Raw genomic sequence first — 20,423 nt, forward strand, 5'->3', positions numbered from 1 at the left:
AAAGGTAAAAAGAAGTCTCCCTACCTTTACCAAATAAGCCTGGCAGTCACTGACATAATCATACTCTAGTCCGTCAAAGGTATAATAATGCCGGTCCCCGTAGACTGTACACACAGCAGGACAAGGATAGTAAGTGCAATTAAACATCCCACGTCGACAAACACTATGAGGGGAGAAAATCCAGACCTTTTGACTGGAGAGCTTCCATGAGTTCAAAACAAGAAAGCCCCCATCAGCAGTCTTAATAAAACCATGAAGCTTCCCCTGCAATTTTAATGGCATTGTATACAATAGATTGCCAATTTCAATTGCCAAATATTACAGCCAGACCCATCCAGGGCATATTCCATCACACAAATTACATAAATGGACTTGTAGAAACGTAAAAACTAAAGATGTTTTGCAATATTTAATTCACATGGCATGGTGCTATTTTATTGTTACATAATCACATGAGAGTGACATTTATTGCACATAAGAAAGAAGTGCCTAGACTTGTGGCCAAGTTATGTTTCAGCTCTACACACAACTTCTTTAAAAGTGATATGTGCACCACCAAATACCAAGTTATAGTTCTGAACATGGAAAGGGGTTATAAGGACTTGCAGTATTCTTTGATATGGTTCCATTGTAAAGTATTTTCAGCGTTCATTCATCTATTTCCTTAAATAGTCTGCGAACTTCTTTATTTGTTTTATTATGTCTTCAAATGTGATTTATTTTGCTTTTTATTCACAACGTTACACAAATCAAAGAACAAAGGTATGATCACATAATGTGAGCCACTATGGTGTAGTGGTTAGAGTGTTGGATTGGGACTCAGGGTTCTAGTCCCCACTCAGCCATGGAAACCCACTGGGTGACTTTGGGCAAATCACTGACTCTCAGCCTAACCTACCTCACAGGAACTCAAAAGGGCTTACATGAAATGGAGAGGAGGAGGCTCGTGTAAGCCCCCTTGAGTTCCTTGCAAGAAGAAAGAAGGGCAGGACATAAATGTAACAAATAAATAAAAATAAATATGTAATACTAAAATTCATTGCATCATTAAGAACTGTAATGAAGTAAAAGCACACCTACCATGTATAACAAGGGGTTGCTATGACGTCACCTGACATATATTCCCAGTCTTTCCAGGTACATGGACAACTGTCAGGCACATAGCATTTTCCTTTATGCTCTGCCATCCTTCGAATTAACAAAAACATGAATTTAAAATTGGAAACCACCCATACGCATTTGCAATCCTCTCCTGTGAGCAGCAGTCTTAAATTCTGAAGCAGCTATTTGTTGTTTGAATAACATTGTAAGTTAAGTTTGTGCAGACTTCTACTGTTACTTTCTACTGTTAGTTTTTCCCTACCCTGTGCCTGCTTACCCTTCCCTGTACCTGTTTGCATTCTCTTCCCCTCCTTATTGTTTTACTATGATTTTATTAGATTGTAAGCCTATGCGGCAGGGTCTTGCTATTTACTGTTTTACTCTGTACAGCACCATGTACATTGATGGTGCTATATAAATAAATAATAATAATAATAAATAATAGTCTACCAGTCATATCAACTGGTACGAAATATATCCCTATAATTTCCCAGTGATGATCTTGAACAGCTTAACAAAAAAAGAAAACACAGATCTTCAGGCTGCAATCCTTCGCACAGCTACCAGGGAGTAAGCTGCGCTGAACACCAGGGGGGTTATTTCTTAATAAACATGTAAAAGGCACTGGTGTGGTTTTTTTATGTGCTCCGTCTCTGTTCCAAAAAAATATAATGACTAGAGATGTGTACGGTTGTTGTTGGCTAAAGGTTTGCACCTGCATGCCGCTCTTTGCTGCCAGTGTTCCCTGCCAGTACGAGGACAGTGCCCACCCTTCCCTGATGGTGTTTGGAGATGTGTGTGTGTGGAGGGGGGGATGGGAATCATTCCAATCACCCAATAGTTTTCAGCAAGGTTAGTGGGCCTCTACGAAAGATAAGAGACCTTTTCTTATGCCTCCAAGTGTGTCCACGTGGTCAACACCCACTTTATTAATATAGAAAGAGAGGACAGTTTGTGGACCAAACCTTATGAGATATTGGAAACCTGTGATTGGATCTCCCATCTCTTTCAATTTAAAATGCATTTGTATCTGTGTGGAGAGTTGGAATTGGATCGGGACCCCAATATTTGGAGAGAAGGTTCCCCAATTTCCTCAGTTTCAATCACCTGCTATTTGCCCTGTTAGGGGAAAAATGGTTATCTGTACAATTTTCCTAATGGAGTCAAAGGACCCTTTGACGTAGTTGAGAGCAGAATGAATCAGAATAATGACACAGGGGAAATAGTTAATAGAGCAAGCCTATGGTACCCAGACAACATCTGAGGTGCCATAGACAGAGCACCAAGTTCTGAGGAGAAGATCTGACCGTGAATCTCCCCAGCCACCACGGAAGGATTCCCTCTTGAAGCCAAGCTCCAAGGTTGGAGAGGGAGGGACATGCCAGAGAGAGGACTGTTGAGGATCCACCAGATTCAAAGGCCTTTAAGGCTCTGCCCCTAGCAGTGCATGACAGCTAGAGTGGCTCAGAGGCCTGTCGAGCAATAACTACAGTAAAGGAGGGCAACAAGGTTGTTCAAGCCTCTGTCGTTCCTCCTGCCCTGCCAGGCCATTGCCGGCAGGGCTTAGGGTGGATGGAGGGTTCTAACATCAGAGCCCTCCATCTATCGGGCATCAATCACATAGGATTGTGCCTTAAACCTGCCTCCTACCAGAACAACAAAACCTTGGCTGCTCCTAAAAGAAATGTAGAGAAACACGTCTTGTTTGGCCTGACATCATGACTTATACAAAGCAAGTAAAGGATAATGAATGATGTTCCAAAGACTGTAGGTTTGTGATGTATTAAATAACAGTACTTAAACTTAAACGTTGTGTGTGTGTTTTTTAAAAAAGAAAGTTTTGATATAGCTGCATTTAATTGTTTGCCCATGTGCAGTAGGGCCTTTCCAAATGACAAAACAACAACAACAACAACGCACTGTATTCTTGGCATGATATTAGTGTTAGCTACAATCCAGCACATTGTTACAGATAAGGGCTTTTCCAATTCTGTTTTTAAAGAGAAATATGTGCATTCCAATTCTAGATAGGGCTTGTGCACAATCTCCAAAGAACTAAGTTTGTTGTTGTTGTTGTTGTTGTTGTTGTTTTAAACATGGATCTTTGCAAGGCATTGCCAAGGATGGAGGGAGTAGCTTTACTGATGTTCTAGGCTTTTTTTGTTTTCGTTTTTAAAGGGCTGCATGTATGCTCCAAGTATCTGTATGTAGGTTCATTTAATGATGACGGAAAAAACCCAAAACACAAAAGACAAAATTTTAAAAGACCCCACCCCCCAAATGATGTAGACATGGGGTGCATGGATGGGTTTCTAGCAGTCAATGAAGACCTCTAAATCTGACCCCTGAAACATCTCACCACACAATATGGGGGGATCTACACTATTGCTTTTAAAGCGCTTTAAAGCACTTTGAAAACATTTTGAAACCTGTATATGCAGTGTGTCCTGGGCCCCAACAGTTGTCAAAACTGTTATAATGCGCTTTAAAGCAGTAGTGTAGATCCCCCCTCAATTACAGATATAATATTGGATAACAATATTATCCAGAAAAACATTAATCAAATCCTTAAGTACAATTTCCTAATCCAATCCTCTAGACCTCAGAAGCGCTTACCCAGGGGGACAAATGCAACCACTCACACATGGTGGAGATGGAGCACAGGTGAAGTTCATGGCAAGGTTTGCACAGGATAGCTCACAGTTTACTCCAGCAGATGGCAAGCCAGGCACATGAGAGCGGCAGTCATAGTAGATCTTTTCTTCAGGGCATGTGTGAACTGCAAATACAAAATGCAAACTACATGAGATCAGCATCTGCTTCCCTCTCACTGGAAATCAGTTTGACTTAGAAGTGCTTGTCTTTGCTGGTCCATGCCATAATTTTTCAGTGATATGGATCAAGGGGATATTCTGCTAGCTACAATGCAATTCTTCATTTATATTTTTAAGTGATTAAAACCCTTCAGTTGTTTTGGTTTACACTGTGGATTAACACAGTTTGAAAGACTTCAAACATGAATAATGATATCTGATATGTTAACCTTTAAAGCAGTGTTGATCAAACAGCATCTTATATGTCAAACTTTACATTTGTCATGTGAGTGCTGCAGGCATCAGTTAATTTCTTAAACATCTTAAATCGTTGATGAATATTTCTCTGAGCATGTCAGCCAAGTTGTGATATGAGAAACCCTAAAATATTATTTGTAAAATTCAATACTAAAGTATTATATACTATACCTTGTAAAGAATTTGAGGTTAGTAAAATAAATTTCATATTTGCTTGACAACCACTGATCAAGCCTTAGCATGGATCGGAGTCCTTTGTTCATTGGGCATTAATCCCATAAATCCCACTTGGGGCAGGGTTTTAAAAAAAATGACCAGAGTTTCAAAGGTGCTGAGCAAAAACTAATGTTCTAGCTTTTGCCATACAACTATCAGCAAACTTGTCTCTTTGGATATATGATCTCTGTTCCTTGATCTAAAGAGAAATGGGAACAATGCTGAAAAGGAATGACTGCTCAAGGCCACCCAGAAAATTCATAGGTGAGCAGAGATTTGAATCCAAGCTCAAACCCAACAGACTTCTCTGAGTGTACTAGAAAAGTGACTGAAAAATATTTGAGAACTCTTCTTAAGTAACAAAGGGAATTACCTGCAGGAATTGCAGCAGCTTCAGTACATCTCATGGTCCCATTGAGACACTGGCTAGTCAACGGACAGAAGAAGCACATACTTTAATATTTTTTTAAAAAAATATCCCTAATTCTAAATTGTAAAAATAATTGTTCATCATATAGATTTTTTTTTGAAATGTTAATGTATTTTTAAATAATGCAAATAAAAGCAATACAACTTAGGGATGTAATGATCATTAAATTCTAAACATCAAAAACATGATGGTATTTTAAAGTTGTATTTGTTCCTGGTTCTTCAGGTTCAGATAATTTGTATAGAGACACACGATTCAGTTGCCCTTTGACTCAGGCCAGTGCAAGTGGCTATTTCTATTTATCCATCTATATTTTTATCTATGTTCACCGGGCTGATTTGCAAAGGGGGTAGTCACTGAAATATTCGCTACGCTTTTCCGATGTGTCAGGACATGCACCTGGCCTTTTCAAGATGTCAGCAAGGATATACCCCTTTCCATCTACTTTGCCAGGACTAAGCTCAAAGCACAGCCCCTTAAAAGTGGCTGTGGCTCACTGTGGTAGAGCACATACTTTGCAGGCAATAGGTACTAGGTTCAATACCCAGCATCTCCAGGTGGGGTTGGAAAAAAAATCCTCCTGAAACCCTAGAGAGCTTCTGCCAGTCAGTGCTGACAATACTGGGCTAGATGGATCAAGGGTCTGACTCAATACAAATCAGCTTTATGTGTTTCTCTGTTCCATGGTATACCCATAAACTGGGCAGAGTTTGGCATAACACAATGAGTCCACATTTGCACCCGAAACACAAAGCCAAATTTCTGCACCTGTGCATGCCAGATAATCACCACCATGCATTGGCAGCCATACAGTAACACCATTAGAAGGGAAGGGGTTACGTGAATCAGCCCTCAGTACATTCAGCAAGTAAAGTAGTTCAAAATGTGTTAATGACTAGCGTCTGTTGTTCCATCATACGTCACAGGTTTGTTCAATAAGAAAGTTCACAAAATCAGCAAGGAGCATGCAAGCTTAATTTGCAAAACCATACTAAAAGCATATTAAACTTTAAAAGAGATTAAAACAGCTTCAGAAGCAACTGTTACTACATTGAGAGCGGCAGATCCAAAGTGATATATACAAAAGTCTACCTGCAGATTCAATGCTACCTTATATAACGAATAAAAGATGAAACTCTTAATAGTGGAACTTACCATGAGCCTGATGGTGTAGGCAGAATTTCCCCAGGCTGAAAACTTCTGCCTTTATAATAACATCGGCAACTAGCCCTGGCAAAACAAAGTTTATGAAGATGTGATACATTTTTTTATCATATCCTAATTATAATAGGATATCATAGACATATCCCTTGAAATAATGACTGACTTGCTCATTAATATATACAATGACCTCAGATAGGACTTGTTGCTAAATTTTAGAACTTATATATTTTTGAAGTATTTGTGTGTGTTATGTGGATAGTTCTTAGAAAATGACATTTTCTTTCTGTTCACAGACAGTTTATCAGCACCACTGGTATTTATTTATTGCATTTCTATATTGTTGTATTAGAATGAACTGCATGGTTGGCAATCTGTCAACCATTGTAATGATTTTTAAACATAATAAGTTTTATAAGAGAGCAATCTTATGGCCCCTAGACAGCATCTGGGAGACCATAGCATTGTTTGCTTTTCTGGCTATGAGCCAGGAAACCATGATCCTTGCCCCCTACCCCTCTCCCTTGTAGCTGGCATGGAGAGAACCACAGAGGTACCTCACTGTGCTCAGTAAATGGACAAGGGCAAAGGGGCATTACTGGGAGTGGAAAGGGAAGGTCAATGGGGTGGCTGCCTTATGCTAAATCCTATGGCCACCCCAAGTCTCCTTCCCTCCCTCTCTAAAGCGTCGCTGCTAGATGGGAGAAATCACCTGTCTAGCAGAAATACAGGGCGGCTGAAACGCAGAGGTGAAGACCAACATAGGATTGTGCCCTAAAGAACTGGTATAACTATGGAAAGGAACTGTCCCATTGGGCATGACTAACCCTGCCAATAAGCAACAGTGAGGTGGCCAATCTCAGGAAAAAGATTTTGGCTTACAATTTAAGGGCATCAAAGAGTGGTATAATGGTTAGAGTGCTGGACAGGGACTTGGGAGATCAGGATTCTAGTCCCCACTTGACCATGAAGCTCACTAGGTGACTTTGGGCCACTCACTGACTTTCATCCTAAAGTCGTTGTGAGAATAACATGGACAGGAGGAGGACCATGGAAGTTGCTTTGGATTTCTTGCAAGAGGAAAAAATTGGAATATATGTAGTAGTAAATAATAAATAATAAAAATGAATCACTAGGATCACCTAGATATCACTAAGACAGGACACTGGTGCCATGGCTTTTGTCTCCCCCAGTAAATTTTCCTTTAGGAAGCCTCAGTGGGTAGTCGTTATTCATACTCAGAACCTGACTCAGCAATCATATTTGGGGAGATTTCCCCCCCCCCCCGCCCGGCCCGGTTTGCTACGGGTACTGGAGGTTTGCATTGCCTTCTGAGACACCATGCAGCATTTGACTAAGCTGCCCCTATTCTCCAGTGATGGCACACTTCATTGCAGATTGCATCAGCCAAACTATGGAGAGCTGTTATTGCCAAAGGGTCTGATTCTAGTTCTACGTTTTAATAACAAGGAGGAAAAAATAAGGAAAAATATCCTGAACTCTAGAGCTAGGATATTTAAAACAACAACAACATTGCAGGTGAAAAAAGAATTAACATAGCTGCTTACATTGGCACACAAAAGTTGATGGATTCTTCAAAGTATTTTCCATCAGGGCAATTACATCCTTCTGCACAATCATGATTGCAAACATCCAAAACAGAGAGGGAAGAACAGGAGCGCTCACAGAAAGAAGTGCATGGGTGATACAGCATGCCATTTCTGCACACTAATGCTATGGAGACACAACGTATTGATTGTATGTCAAAACGAAAATACATGCCCAGACATCAAGGTGCATTAGCACACTTAAACAAAATAGCTTGCATTTGGGGGGCAATTTGTACTCTAGGTGCAGATTGATGTATATCAATATTGTTTTCATTTTATAGGTGTGGAATTGAAGCTGAGAAGTATCCAATCTCACTCATTGGCTCAGTTCACACATAATGGCCATGCAAGGTGTGTGTGTTTTTAACCCAGGGTTGCTGTAAATGAACCAGGGTACTAGTTCATGCTTCGCTTCTACTTGGGTCCTTCTCTACTTGGAAGCATCTAAGGTGGTTTAATGCAACATTTGAACCTGGAACTCTGGCTTGTCTCTGGGTTTCAACTCTGACTTATCAGGAGAGAGACAAGCCAGAGTTCCAGGTTGACACTTCACACTAAACAACCCAGGTATGGTGCACCCTTTGGTTATTTAACTGCTCCTGCTCACAGTGGGAGAGATCAAGCAGCATAAACTAACATGCTGGGTCATTTACTACAAGTGAAGATTTTTAAATATCTTGGGTTAGTATTATGTGTGAATCAGGCCATCATGTTTATAGTTCAGCAGGGTTTTTAATACAAATTCCCAAGGTTGTTGATGACCACTGAACCACACTGTTTTTATTCTTCCTCCTCTGTCAGGTATGTAAACAAACTAGCATTTGTTCATATGAATGTGCTACATCCCCTGATAATTTTAGCTCTCCATACAGTATATTAACTATATATTAATTTGAAATTACAGAGAGAGAGAGTTAATCAGTCAACAGCAAACTTCTAAATTTTAAGTGAAGATGACAGAGAGCATGTCAAACAAAAACTGGTCCATTTCTTTCTTCCTCCTAAACACAGAGATAGTTTGGGTTGATTTCATGATATCTTAAAGCACTTGCCTCTCAGTAAACAAGGAGTGGCTGGTAAATTCTAGGACCTTATGTAGTACCAGCTTCATCTTACTGGCTTAATCAAGGAGGAATTCAGAAATTTAATGTTCAGCAATGGTATTACTAATTCAGGTAGAAACAAGCAGAGCCAGAGCTTTCGTTTTGTTTAAGAATGGATACATCCTAATAGCATTTCGATTCATAGAAAACCATTTTTGTGTTCAGTAACTTACCACAGTATGAGACATGAGATCTGAAGTCAATAGTAATTCCATGCTTTCTGCATACATAGGCATAGTGCGCAAGTGCATTGCACAAACAGCTGCTCCCACATTTGCAAGCATCAAAGCGGCACAGCTGGTAGTATAATCCTGGACTGATGTAGACATGACATGGAGCAAAAAGTTCTTGATTGATGAGATCACACTGGGATGCATACCCAACTAAGGAAAAGTGACATTTGGCTTATAGCAAAGCTAATGCTGCTAAAGCGCTCAGTCAAAAGTAACTCGTAAAGACTGATAATGTACACCACAACAAAATTGCAAGCTGGTCAAAATGCAATGCATGCAAATATAAGGGCACAGAATTCATCCCACTGACCTCCATGGGCACAATCCAAAGAAAGCAATGTGCATTTAATGGCTATTTAAATCAATGGATGTTTTTAAAAGAAAAAGAAAAGAAAAGGGGGGAAAAGGAGAGAGATTATTACCAAAACAATGATTCCAAGACTGAAGGACAGAACTAAGGAACAGCCCCAAACATGATGTAGGTATCAATAAAGAATATACGCCGGAAAAGAACTGTGGCCTAATAATGGTATTATGGATAAATCTAAATCAAATTTCCAAAGTAAAAGTGTACCGTTTTGTTGGTTAATGTTACAAGGATCGACCACAGGGATGTTGACAGGCACATGACATGCTGATGAAACCTTCCATGCGTTTGCATGGAGCTGCGGAGTTCCTTCAATCATTCCTGCTGGAGAACTGGGGGTGGGGGTGGGGAATGAACAGGATTAAACAGAAGACCTAGACCACCCAAGAGGAAATGTCTGTCACCGGGAGAACTTGATATTCTCCAGCATCTTCTAGAAAACATCTATATGGGAGGTAGTTGTGTTACCAGCTCAAGTTTTTGTGCTACACTGGAAATGTGGGGACCGGTATTCAAACACAGGAGATGGCAAACCGTGTGGCGCTTTACCTGATATTTCTCCAAGAGTACTGTGTCACATATGCTAATGCCACCACTCTCTCAGTCTGTTATCTGGACTAGTGGGCGTCAGCACATCAATTTGCACAGTTGCCATATGACTTTTAGGAATCAATGTACTGAGTCAGTACATTAAAAATCCAACACCGCCATGCTGTTACTCTATGGGACTAATGAAATAGCACTATAAATGGGGGCCATTCGATTGGCCATTGTAGGCATGATAGGGGCAGGAAAAGCTCTGGGAAAGCCTGCATGTATTTGTTGTCGGCCTGTGACAAGCCAATTTGGGCTAGAACTACATGATATTTCCTGTATGGAAAAAGAAGCGAGGGAGACAGGAGCAGGTAGAGAGACCATCAAGGCCTGCTCCAGTTGAACCCCACCCCTGGGCTAACTGGTATCATGACCCTGTGGGGAAGAAGGTGCTGTTGATCTGTCCTTCCTTTGGGAAATGAGAGTGGGCAGCAGGTCCTTCCCACCAGCCCTGCTGAATCAGTCACCTTAATTTCTTTTTCTTTCCCCCCCCTCTTCCCTCCCCATCCCCTTTTCCTCATGTTTCATGTCTTTTTTAGAATGTAAGCCTGAGGGCAGGGACTGTCTTCTTTACTTATTGGTGGTAAGCTGCTCTGGGAGCCTTTTTGGCTATAAATAAATAAATAGTATTGAAGTGCACGGATAACTGTTGGGACACAATCCACATTCCATATACCAGTTTTATAGTGTTATATCCTGCTTTTTATTCTATATTCTTAATGATTTAACACAAGGTGTAGATCTGGCCTAGGTGCATCTGCCGCCACAGGCAGAATTTAGCTTTCAGTGTGCCGTTGCAAATCAACGCAAAAGAACATATGCTGCGGCATCCTGAAAGTTGGATCATAGCACACATTACTGGTTGCTCACAAACTTTCCCCATTGCTACCATATGCATATACACAGTATTTTAAGTATTCCTTGTGGAAGCATCTTTACTGCTTTTTCTGCCATATGAAGAGAAAAACAGCCATGACCTGGGAGTCTGAAAATCTTAAAATACACTTAGTACACCCCATAATAGATGCAATTGTAGCTCATTATAAGCAAGAGGTCAATGTTTGGATGGAGGCTGATTCTGTAGTGTGCTTAGCACAAGAACTACAATTCCTTCCCAGTAATTCATAGGGAAGGCTTAGGGCTTCTCTACATGAAGCTTTTATTGTGCACTTGTAATTGGGCATTTGCAGAAACTTGCAGGTTCATTACATGACATTGTCACCCTCCAGGGCCTCTCCTATGAGTTATAATCTTTATCCAGGCTTTTTTCATAATGGGAAAATGCACTATTTTCTCTGCATCACGCTCCAACGGCTGTGTGTAATTGTGCAGTTCCGTTATATCACAACTATACCACAGCACCATCTAGTGGCTATATAATGAAACATATGGAACTTGCAGAGAAAGAAAATTCCCCCGAAACCCATATATAAACATGTGTAAAGGAGCTGATCTTAATCTTGTAAAGGTTCCAAAAGCAGAAACCCCAGTAAAAGTGTGAGATAAAAGTCTGTTGTAAAGAAGACTAATACTAATTAGAAGATAAAGAAAACCTTACTAATTAGAAGATAAAGAAAACCTTCAACAGCTTTAATGGATTTTCTGTCATAGGCAGGATTTATTAATGCTCTAGTGCCACATATGCACAACTGTATATGTTTCAGCGTGTGTACATAAACCACTCATGTCCATGAAAATATTTTCATTCCTGAAATTGTTATTCAGGGCTTTAAAAAAATTAAACTAAAATGTGAACATTGGCTTATAGTATACTGAGAACACTTCAAGGTCTTAGTTTTCCCTTTTGTTCTGCTGTACATTCAAGAGATCACCTGACAGCATCTTCATGATGGCAACCACCATATGCCAAGGACTTTTGAAAAGGGCATAGAGAATGTAATGTGGGAGAGAAGTGAAACAAAAGCAAAAGCATTCTCCAGGAAAACTCTACTGTGTTATCATTTGGGCTGCATGACAAAATTTAGCCTATAAGATATAGTATAGCATTCTATACCTTAGCGCTTATTTTATTATGGACTTTAATTCCCCAAATTTTACGTATAGGTTGAGTAAAAAGATAAACAAATTAATAATGAAGTAATTGTATAAATCAAACTTACAGAAAATCATCTCTCAAATTTCCATTATAAGTTCCACATAGACCCAAAGTTCTTCTCTTCCAACCAGTAGCGAGTTGAATATACACTCTCTCACCATCTTTAGCAAACTGCATTCTTAAACCAAATTTAGTTTTCAGCTGCACAAACAATGAAGACAAGTTCTGCACTTCAACATATCCTAGGCATAATAGAAGGAGGGAGAAATCCATAAACAAAAATCAAATAGTTGTCCAGGGCTGTAAGACTGCATACAGATATAGATATATGAGCTCCTGTGGGACTTTCCAACTGGAGGAATGGATAGAAGTGGTTTTCGCCCATTCTTCCTTCATTTGTCAGCCCTCTGCAGGGTGAGGAGACCCTCTATAACAGTATGGGAGGTAGTGGGTGGGGGGATGCTGGAGAAAGGAAAATCAACAAAAAGCACTTCTGCTTGTTTCATAGAGTGGGAGCCTTCCGTGAAAGGTATCCTTCCATTCAAAGGGCAAGTCTGCACCCAAGTCATATATATATATATATATATATATATATATATATATATATGGACAGAATTGCAATTCCTTGTTCATATTTCTACTCATTCTCCTGAGGGTACCCATACATGGTAAACCTTCAAACTCGACACACTTCAATCCACAAATTATTTCATCACTCAACATCTTCAGCATATATTATGGACATTAATGCTAAAAGCAGATAGCATTTTCATATGTAGCAACTTTGCAGTTGTTATTCCATTTACCAACAACACCAAAGAACTGAAAATGGCGACAACTCCAAATCCTGTTGGAGCCTCCTAAAAAGTGGGGAATTCAGGGAGGGTGAATGAGGCTCTGTGGTTAATCCAGTCTCAAGTGACAAACACTTTAAATAGAATATTCCCTTGCAGCTAATTTATATATACCATATACCAGAATGAAAGATGTTTAACATACTTTCACAGAGGAGTCTCCTGACAAGGTGCCCAAAGCATGATATATCAATTAACTGTGACAAGAGAAGCCTATAAAAGGTGCCTCATTTCATGTATTTTTCCTTTCACGTAAGGGACCTCAGAGATGAGGGCCAACTACCTAACTCAGTTCACATGATGAGTGAAATCTGTATGCTAATCATTCATTTCCAAAAGCATAATATATCAATTAACTGTAACAAGATAGCGCTTGGGGCTACATAACTTGCTTCATTTCATGCATTTTTGCTTTTACATATAGAATTCCAAAGATGTAGGCCAACTACTTAATTCAATTCACATGATGAGTGAAGTCTGTATGACAATCTATCAATGCCTTCAATGATTTAGCTTCGCCCATTCTTCAGCTCCAAAACTGAAGAAGACCTTTCTGAAGCTAGAAACTTTGATTTGTCTATAAAGTGATATTAACTCATTTTTTAAAAGTGTTATTTAACTCATCCTTTGTCCTTGCATAAGAACACACACACTTCAGTGTAAAAGTTTGTATGTTTTCACAGAAACACAGTTTGGTTAAAATGTTCTTCTAAAATCTATTAAGAATGCTTACAAACATGAAGGAAACAATATAAACCTCACTGGAAATATAAGACAAGTATCTTACCATTAAGGTTAAAACCCTGGTTGGAAGAAACATACTGAATTCCACCACCCCGGTTCAGAGTCACTTGCTTGCTCATGTCATCTTCAAGAACTAGTGTTACAGACTGGATGCAGACATGATCAAGGTTCTGGATGAACCAAGGAAGGCAGTTGGGTCCCATGTGAAAAGGAAAAGACATAGACAAACTTTTACGAAACTGTACAGGTTTACTAAACAGGTTACAACCCCTTTCAGCTCGAGGGTTGAATTCTGTTTTGGAGAGGGCCGCATTCCAGTGGTGGGAGGGGCCAAAGCTTTAAAAGGTAGGGCCAAAAGTATTTAAAAATACCAGCATGCTGCAGCTCAAAACTCTTACTGCCCATAACTAAGCCATAGGAGAGATATTTCAATCTTTAAGAATGGGAGGAAACTGCACAAAAGCAGAGAAACCACCAGATGATCGGTAGTTGGGTGAAAGGAGGTGGAGCCAGGAGAAGGCAGGAGTGTTTACCTGGAGAACTCCAGAAGGCTGACTGGATTTGGCTCCCAGCCTGAGGTTGCCCACCCCTGCTGTCTTACATTCTATTTTGATCAATGTTCCATTTTTATTGTGCCTTTCTTCAAGGATCAGGGCAACTTTCTCCTCATAGCAAACCCTCCTACCTGTGAGGTACGTGTTGTGGTGATCCCAACCCCTCCCATCGAAATGTGAGACCACAAAGAGATTCACTGTGCAATCCACAAAGTCTTTATTCAGTAAAAGCAAAAAAAACCCACCAAAAAACCCCACCACTTTCTCATACTTGAAGGGACTGTGAAGGCTAGGAGCTATCTTCTAAGGTTAATTAGCCAAGCAAAGCAAGGCACTTGCCTATCAACTAATTGACAGTTTCCCACCATGCCTGATAGGCTTTTACCAGACTCTTCCTTCAGGGAGGGTCCTCTTGACACAACTTCTGATGCAGAGCTAGTCTGGCGGACCTCCTCCCACCTCCACCCACTTGATCCTGTAGCGGACTCTGGGATCTGTCAATTCTGATACTCCCTCCTCTCTTGGCAAAAGCTGAGTTCCTGGGGTGTGGAGGGGGAAGACAATCTCTGAACATGAGCCTCCAGTTCAATAAGCTCCTGGCAAGATTCCTCCCTGACTTCTGGGGGAATTTCCTTCCCTGCTCACTGTCTTGGCTGGACTTCTAGTTCTGTCTCCTAGTCTGTCTTAGCATCTGAAACCAAACCAGGGAGCCCAGACCCCATCCTCACAGTAGGTTAGACTGGGAGAGGGAGTGACTGGTACAGCGAGCTTCCTGGTTAGTTGGGGATTTGAACCCCAGTCTAGTTACTACATTAGAACTAGAGCTACAGGAGAGAGCTGCAGCATACCATCAAGAAGTCGTTCACTTTCTAACTAAGTAAAAAGTAGGTATTCTCCAAAAATCAAAGAATGGCTTCGTATGTAAGAGATAGAGGTTAATCCTAGCATATTCTGGATTTAACTAGCCACCAGCTGAAATGCCCTATCACTGATATTTTATTATTCTGTGAGCTCTCAGATTTATTGTTCCAAGAAATGAGAGAGCTTATAAAATATCAAATAAATATCTCAGTCAACTTCAAAATGCCTCTTATCTGGCTGGCAGTATATCAAACCAGTTCAGCCCTGTCACCAAGAGCATTTATCTGTCTAAGACACCTGCTCAGACTGTAACCAAATATGTAGATGCTTGTGTAATCATGCGTGAATGAAAAGCTCTGTGGACTTAATCTCAGTAAAAGGCGCAATTGGTTTTACAAAAGGCAGTCCTTACAGCCGAAATAAAATCCAGGTTATGATCAGGTAGACACTCAATATTAAGGGGGGAAAGTGATTTTTTTATTGCTAATCTTCTGAATTAATTTATTGGCTCTAACTGCATAAAATCTGTAGGTATTTATTTATCACCACGGAATTTTAATGGAAGTGTGACCTTACCTGGCCACAGGGAGTTTTCTGCAAAGTGATTGTGAATTTGTCTTTTCCAGTGCCTTTCACCAGAATGTACTGACAAACCCCAAGGAATGTATAATGACGACCATCAAAAGTTGTAAAATGGGAATCGCCAACAATTGAACATTCAGCTTGAGGCAAAGAAAGATAAATAGAAAAACTGTATTGCAGAAATCCAGATGACAGAGTAACAAGCAATAAGAGCAAATGCAAAATAACTCGAATACTGCAATGTGAGTTTCTGAAAGTTCTTTTATCCTTTTTATTTCTTGAGCCTGCTATAACAATAGCTGATCTATGACATGTTACAAGATGATTTTGAAACTCAGGAGATTTTCAAAAGTAGGTTGTGATACAGTGCTCAGGGGATACCCATAAGAGAAAGTGTTAAATTCTTCCCAAGATATTCCATGCTTCTCAATGAGTGTATAGATTGCAGTGGGTGTATATATCAACCCAGAACATCTTCTGTGCACCATGTCTGAGAGAAGGAGGGAATTCTCATTTGGTAGTTTCCAAAACTAGTGGCCCACTTTAGACAAATCATATGTTGTTTTAATGTTGAGATACAAACAAGCATTTTTCCCACGTTGCCCAGTTGTTCCTCATCTCTAATTAGCCATTATTTCCCATTTCATCCAAACTAGGAAACTATGGTTACCAGGTGCAGAACAAGTTAAGTTCTTCAACCATACTTTGAAGCTGGTTTAAGATCCTGGCTTGGTCTGCACCTGGTAACTGTAGTTTCCCATTTCAAATGAAACAGGAAATTACAGTTAATTAGAGTTGCCCTGGTCTAATCACAGTTCATGCAAAGGGAAAAATGAAGCATGTGCATGCAAAATTGAGATAAGATCATCTAAAGCTGGCCAGTTGCAAACTTATCAGAGTGACCATGAAAACATATGGGAAGCTGTAACAATTGGCGATATTGTGAGGAATTTTTTTGCCATGCTTTACTTCTGATCATATGCATAGTAAATATTGTCCCAATGTGTGGCTAGATGCTAATAATGTCTAACTTCCTATATCGGTACATGAGCATTGCTGTAAGGTGCATGTACAGTGTAAGCTAACACACACCAATTAGGTCATCTACAGCCCCAAATGATGGACTTAATTCTTCTGAACACACACAAATTCCTGAACCTGAGCATCATGTGGAAGTATTGTAAGACCTTTCTAGTTTGGCTGTTTTTATGGCTAGATCTAATCAATTAATGTATGCTTGGGATTGAGCCTCATTGAACTTACTTCTTAGTAAACATGCATAAGATTGCACTGTTAGTGGTTGGACATTTAGCATATTTTTTGTTTTCATTAGATTTCAACACATGCACACACACACACCCCTTTTAAAGAAAAACAATTACCTGGACAATCATGTTCAGTGCAATTCCAAATGCCACCAACGCAAATACTAAAAAAAAATACAAAAGAGAAAAAAATGCTGTTATTTATTATATAAATGCAATTACATAAAAATAGTTGCTCCCCCAACAGAAATATAAAAAGGCAAATACTTTAAAGTAAAGCAACTATAGGCAGTCAGATACATGGCAGAACAATGATAGAAGCAAAAACTACGTACCAATTACTACATTCCTGTTCAATTTTTGCGCCGACAGGGAAAGCTGTCCCATGATAAATGCAAGGGCAATCAGACACAGAAATGCAAGTTCCATTGTCCAGTATGAGTCCTAGGTTGCAAAAACATCATGAATGAGATCACAATATATATAAAATATAGCTTTTACTTGGCATTCACTATGCAGCAAGGATGTTTTTCAATGTAAAGTTAAAATCAATTACATGAAGACAGGAGGGATGTTGATAAGGCCCTATCGAAATGTGAGAGCTTCAATAGACCTTTTCTCAAACCCTGGTTAAGATAGACTCTGTTTAATATTAGCATAGTTAATAGCAGTACTGAATCGATATAATCTTTAACCACAGTTGAGGCTTGTGACAGGAAGAAATTGAAAATTTGCACTAAAGAGGGAAGGGAATGCACAGTCCCTTAGTTCATTCCCTTAACCTTACCATGGTTAAGGGACCATCATATTACAACTGCACCAGCGTGCAGTGTGTGTACCCACTGGACTGTGGCATAAAATGGGGAATTATTTCTGGACAGACTACAAAATAATTCTATTACTAAGAGATTATGGGCACAATCCTATGCATGTTTAGACAGAAAAAAGTCCTACAATTCCCAGCATTGAAGGACCTCTTTCTGTCTAAACATGCATAGGATTGTGCCTTTATACATTAAAACCATTGTAACCAGGGCTAAAGGTACCCTATCAGACACCATGGTTTCATTGTACATCTATTTTGTCATTCACATATTTGGTGATACCCTTTACAAGTTATCCAAAACTGATTGACCCAGAGATGTAAGGTGTATTTTCCTGAGGTTTCTACCAGCTATATACAGAATTGTAGTTCTGTTTAAGCAGCCAGGAAATCCATAGGAATTTCTGGAGACCAGGTCAAATAGATAGTGTCCCCACTTAAAGACTCTTGTCTTGTTTTCAGAGTAGTTCAACACTTAGTAGTTCAATACAGAGTAGTTCAACACTTAGGTAATATTAATAAAAAGTAGCATACTTGCCATCTGGGCAGTAGCATCCATCGAGGCAGTGGAGGTTACTGCCAAGACAATCTTTCTCAAAGGTGCAAGTTGGTGGACAACAACTGATACAATCCCGGTGAATAAAACTATCTTCACATGTATCAGCTAAAATATAACAAGTTAAATAAGACATTATCATGTTCTTGTTCATTTCATTTGGTTAATAAGGCAAAATACACACGAACCATTTATTAACCTTTTAATAAAAAACAACACTGTTAATTCACTGCAGTAATACTAATGTGTAACGAATTACTAGTATACAAAATGTAGCATTTGTTTCAAGTCCAAAATTCTTAAAATCAAATTTAAGAGTAAGGTCTTCATAGGATTACTCAAAGTTAGAGAATGCACATTTACATGATTCAGAACCATGTCCAAAAAAGAGACTCACAATCTCATGTAAACCACTGTAAAATATACCATAATGAGGGCTGGCATATCAATATTTAATACTAATAGCCCAGGGAACTTCGGCTATTGGGCAGTATAAAAATGCAATAAATAAATAAATATTAAATAAATGCAATAATCTTGAATGATCTTTCTTACATGTATTTTTTGGCATGAACTTCAATCATCTTCCTTACATGTATTGTTCTAGCCAAGTAGGCTTACAATGCAAAACATCTGAAGTCTATTAGTTAGAGTCTGGTTCCTACTTTGAATGGTTGCCAACCAGACCATTGGGTACCACAGTGGAAATGGTTCAATGCCACCGAAAAGATACTACTTGACAAAAGAATGGTCAAAGAAGGACTTTTAACACAGACGGAACCACTGACATTGACCAGTGGTGGAGCAATGTTAAAAAAATAATGACACAACCTAAACTTACTACATGCTGGGAAGTCATCTCTCCAATCTCGTATTGGGTAACCTGCATGTGAACATGATCTAGCATACTCTGTCACTGCTCGGCAGTAAGTTTCATCATCATCCTCTCTGAAATGGTAAAAGAAGTCTTTATGTTTTAAACTACCTGTGTAGGGCCATCACTACTTCAAAACGAAAAGATAAAGTATTGACATCATTGTGTCTTGAAAAGCCAACTCCAGAATGCAGTTTTATTTCATGACAAATTAAATCCTTGTTTAGTGTTCTATAGTGGTAAAGTGTAATCCTGAGACCACAATGAAAATGAAGGAAAATGCTGAAGGGGTAGAAGTTTATTTGAAGAGGCAGAAGAGGCAATACACTTCCCGGTTTAAATCTTAAAATTTAAACTTAGAAGTAGCCGTACTGTTTGGCAGTACAAGCACATACTGTGGAAACTATACAGAAAATGTCTGCTGCGCGTGCAATTTTCTATTGTGTGCATATATAGTTTCACAAGGTCACAGCTACAAAAATAAACACAGCAGCTGAGTTTAATTTGGAATTCTTTCAAGCACTCTTGAACGAGTGGCTGTAAGGTGGGGAAATTTGGGGATCTTCAAGGACAGCCATGCCAGAATAATGGTCCCCAAAGGCTAAGAATAATTGTTCTACAGCTATAAAACAGTGGCATCCACTAGCACTTCATGCCTCCACCAGTGGGTTGTGATCTAGCCTATGGGATGCTGAACCAACAGTGCTGCAATCATTTTCTTTTCTTTTTTCCCTTGTAGCTGATTGTCACTGAAGAAGAGAGATGCAATTTAGGGGTGTCATGCATTGTGGGAGCATTATGAATGGCTGCTGTAGGATAGTCCTACATCAGTAGCAGGCAAGAGGAGAGAAGCAGCAGGGTTGGAGAATCAAAGACAAAAATATAAAATAAACAAGACTGTATCCCACAGTTACTTTTGGAGTTATTTAAGGGTAGCTTCTGGATCTGAAAGTTTAAGACACCATAAAATGCCTATAATAAGGCCTCTATATGTTAGCTTGGATCTGATTTTCAGTGATTTTCTGGTTGCTGCTGAAGCCCCCTGTGCCACATGCTATTTTGTACCAGATGGTCTCACAACCCTAAGGAGCAGATTATCAGGGGCTACAGGAGGTTGCACAAGTGGTAAACCCTGCTCCATGAAAGGAGCTCTGTTCTTTTCACAGAAAAGAAATTAGGATCCGAGCCAATGATGGTCACATTAAAATGAAATTTGCTACCTTTCAACAGACGTTCTAGCTTCCAAGAGTTCTAGTATGATATATCACAGGGTATGCATGCTGGTAGATTGAAATCCCTTATTATAAAGTCACCATGTCAAGCTCCATTATGTTCTTTTGTTACCATCAGACTCTCCTTATCTTACCA

At 39.5% G+C, this 20,423-nt stretch overlaps 1 protein-coding gene across 1 annotated transcript in view; it reads right to left on the reverse strand.

Moving 5' to 3' along the window:
• OTOGL (otogelin like) overlaps positions 1–20,423 on the reverse strand; it is a 107,113-nt gene that overhangs the window by 72,187 nt on the left and 14,503 nt on the right. The window contains exons 12-26 of the mRNA XM_063134987.1: positions 19,023–19,129; positions 18,164–18,289; positions 17,138–17,246; positions 16,920–16,966; positions 15,532–15,677; positions 13,584–13,710; positions 12,007–12,184; positions 9,500–9,624; positions 8,866–9,075; positions 7,548–7,713; positions 5,974–6,048; positions 4,762–4,814; positions 3,718–3,880; positions 1,081–1,188; positions 25–163 (exon numbers count right to left, since the gene is read on the reverse strand). Of these exons, the coding sequence (XP_062991057.1) occupies positions 25–163; positions 1,081–1,188; positions 3,718–3,880; positions 4,762–4,814; positions 5,974–6,048; positions 7,548–7,713; positions 8,866–9,075; positions 9,500–9,624; positions 12,007–12,184; positions 13,584–13,710; positions 15,532–15,677; positions 16,920–16,966; positions 17,138–17,246; positions 18,164–18,289; positions 19,023–19,129 (1,879 nt within the window). The remainder of the gene's footprint in view (positions 1–24; positions 164–1,080; positions 1,189–3,717; positions 3,881–4,761; positions 4,815–5,973; positions 6,049–7,547; positions 7,714–8,865; positions 9,076–9,499; positions 9,625–12,006; positions 12,185–13,583; positions 13,711–15,531; positions 15,678–16,919; positions 16,967–17,137; positions 17,247–18,163; positions 18,290–19,022; positions 19,130–20,423) is intronic.

The sequence above is a fragment of the Elgaria multicarinata genome, chromosome 9 (genome assembly GCF_023053635.1).
Source record: "Elgaria multicarinata webbii isolate HBS135686 ecotype San Diego chromosome 9, rElgMul1.1.pri, whole genome shotgun sequence".
Classification (NCBI taxonomy): Eukaryota; Metazoa; Chordata; class Lepidosauria; order Squamata; family Anguidae; genus Elgaria; species Elgaria multicarinata.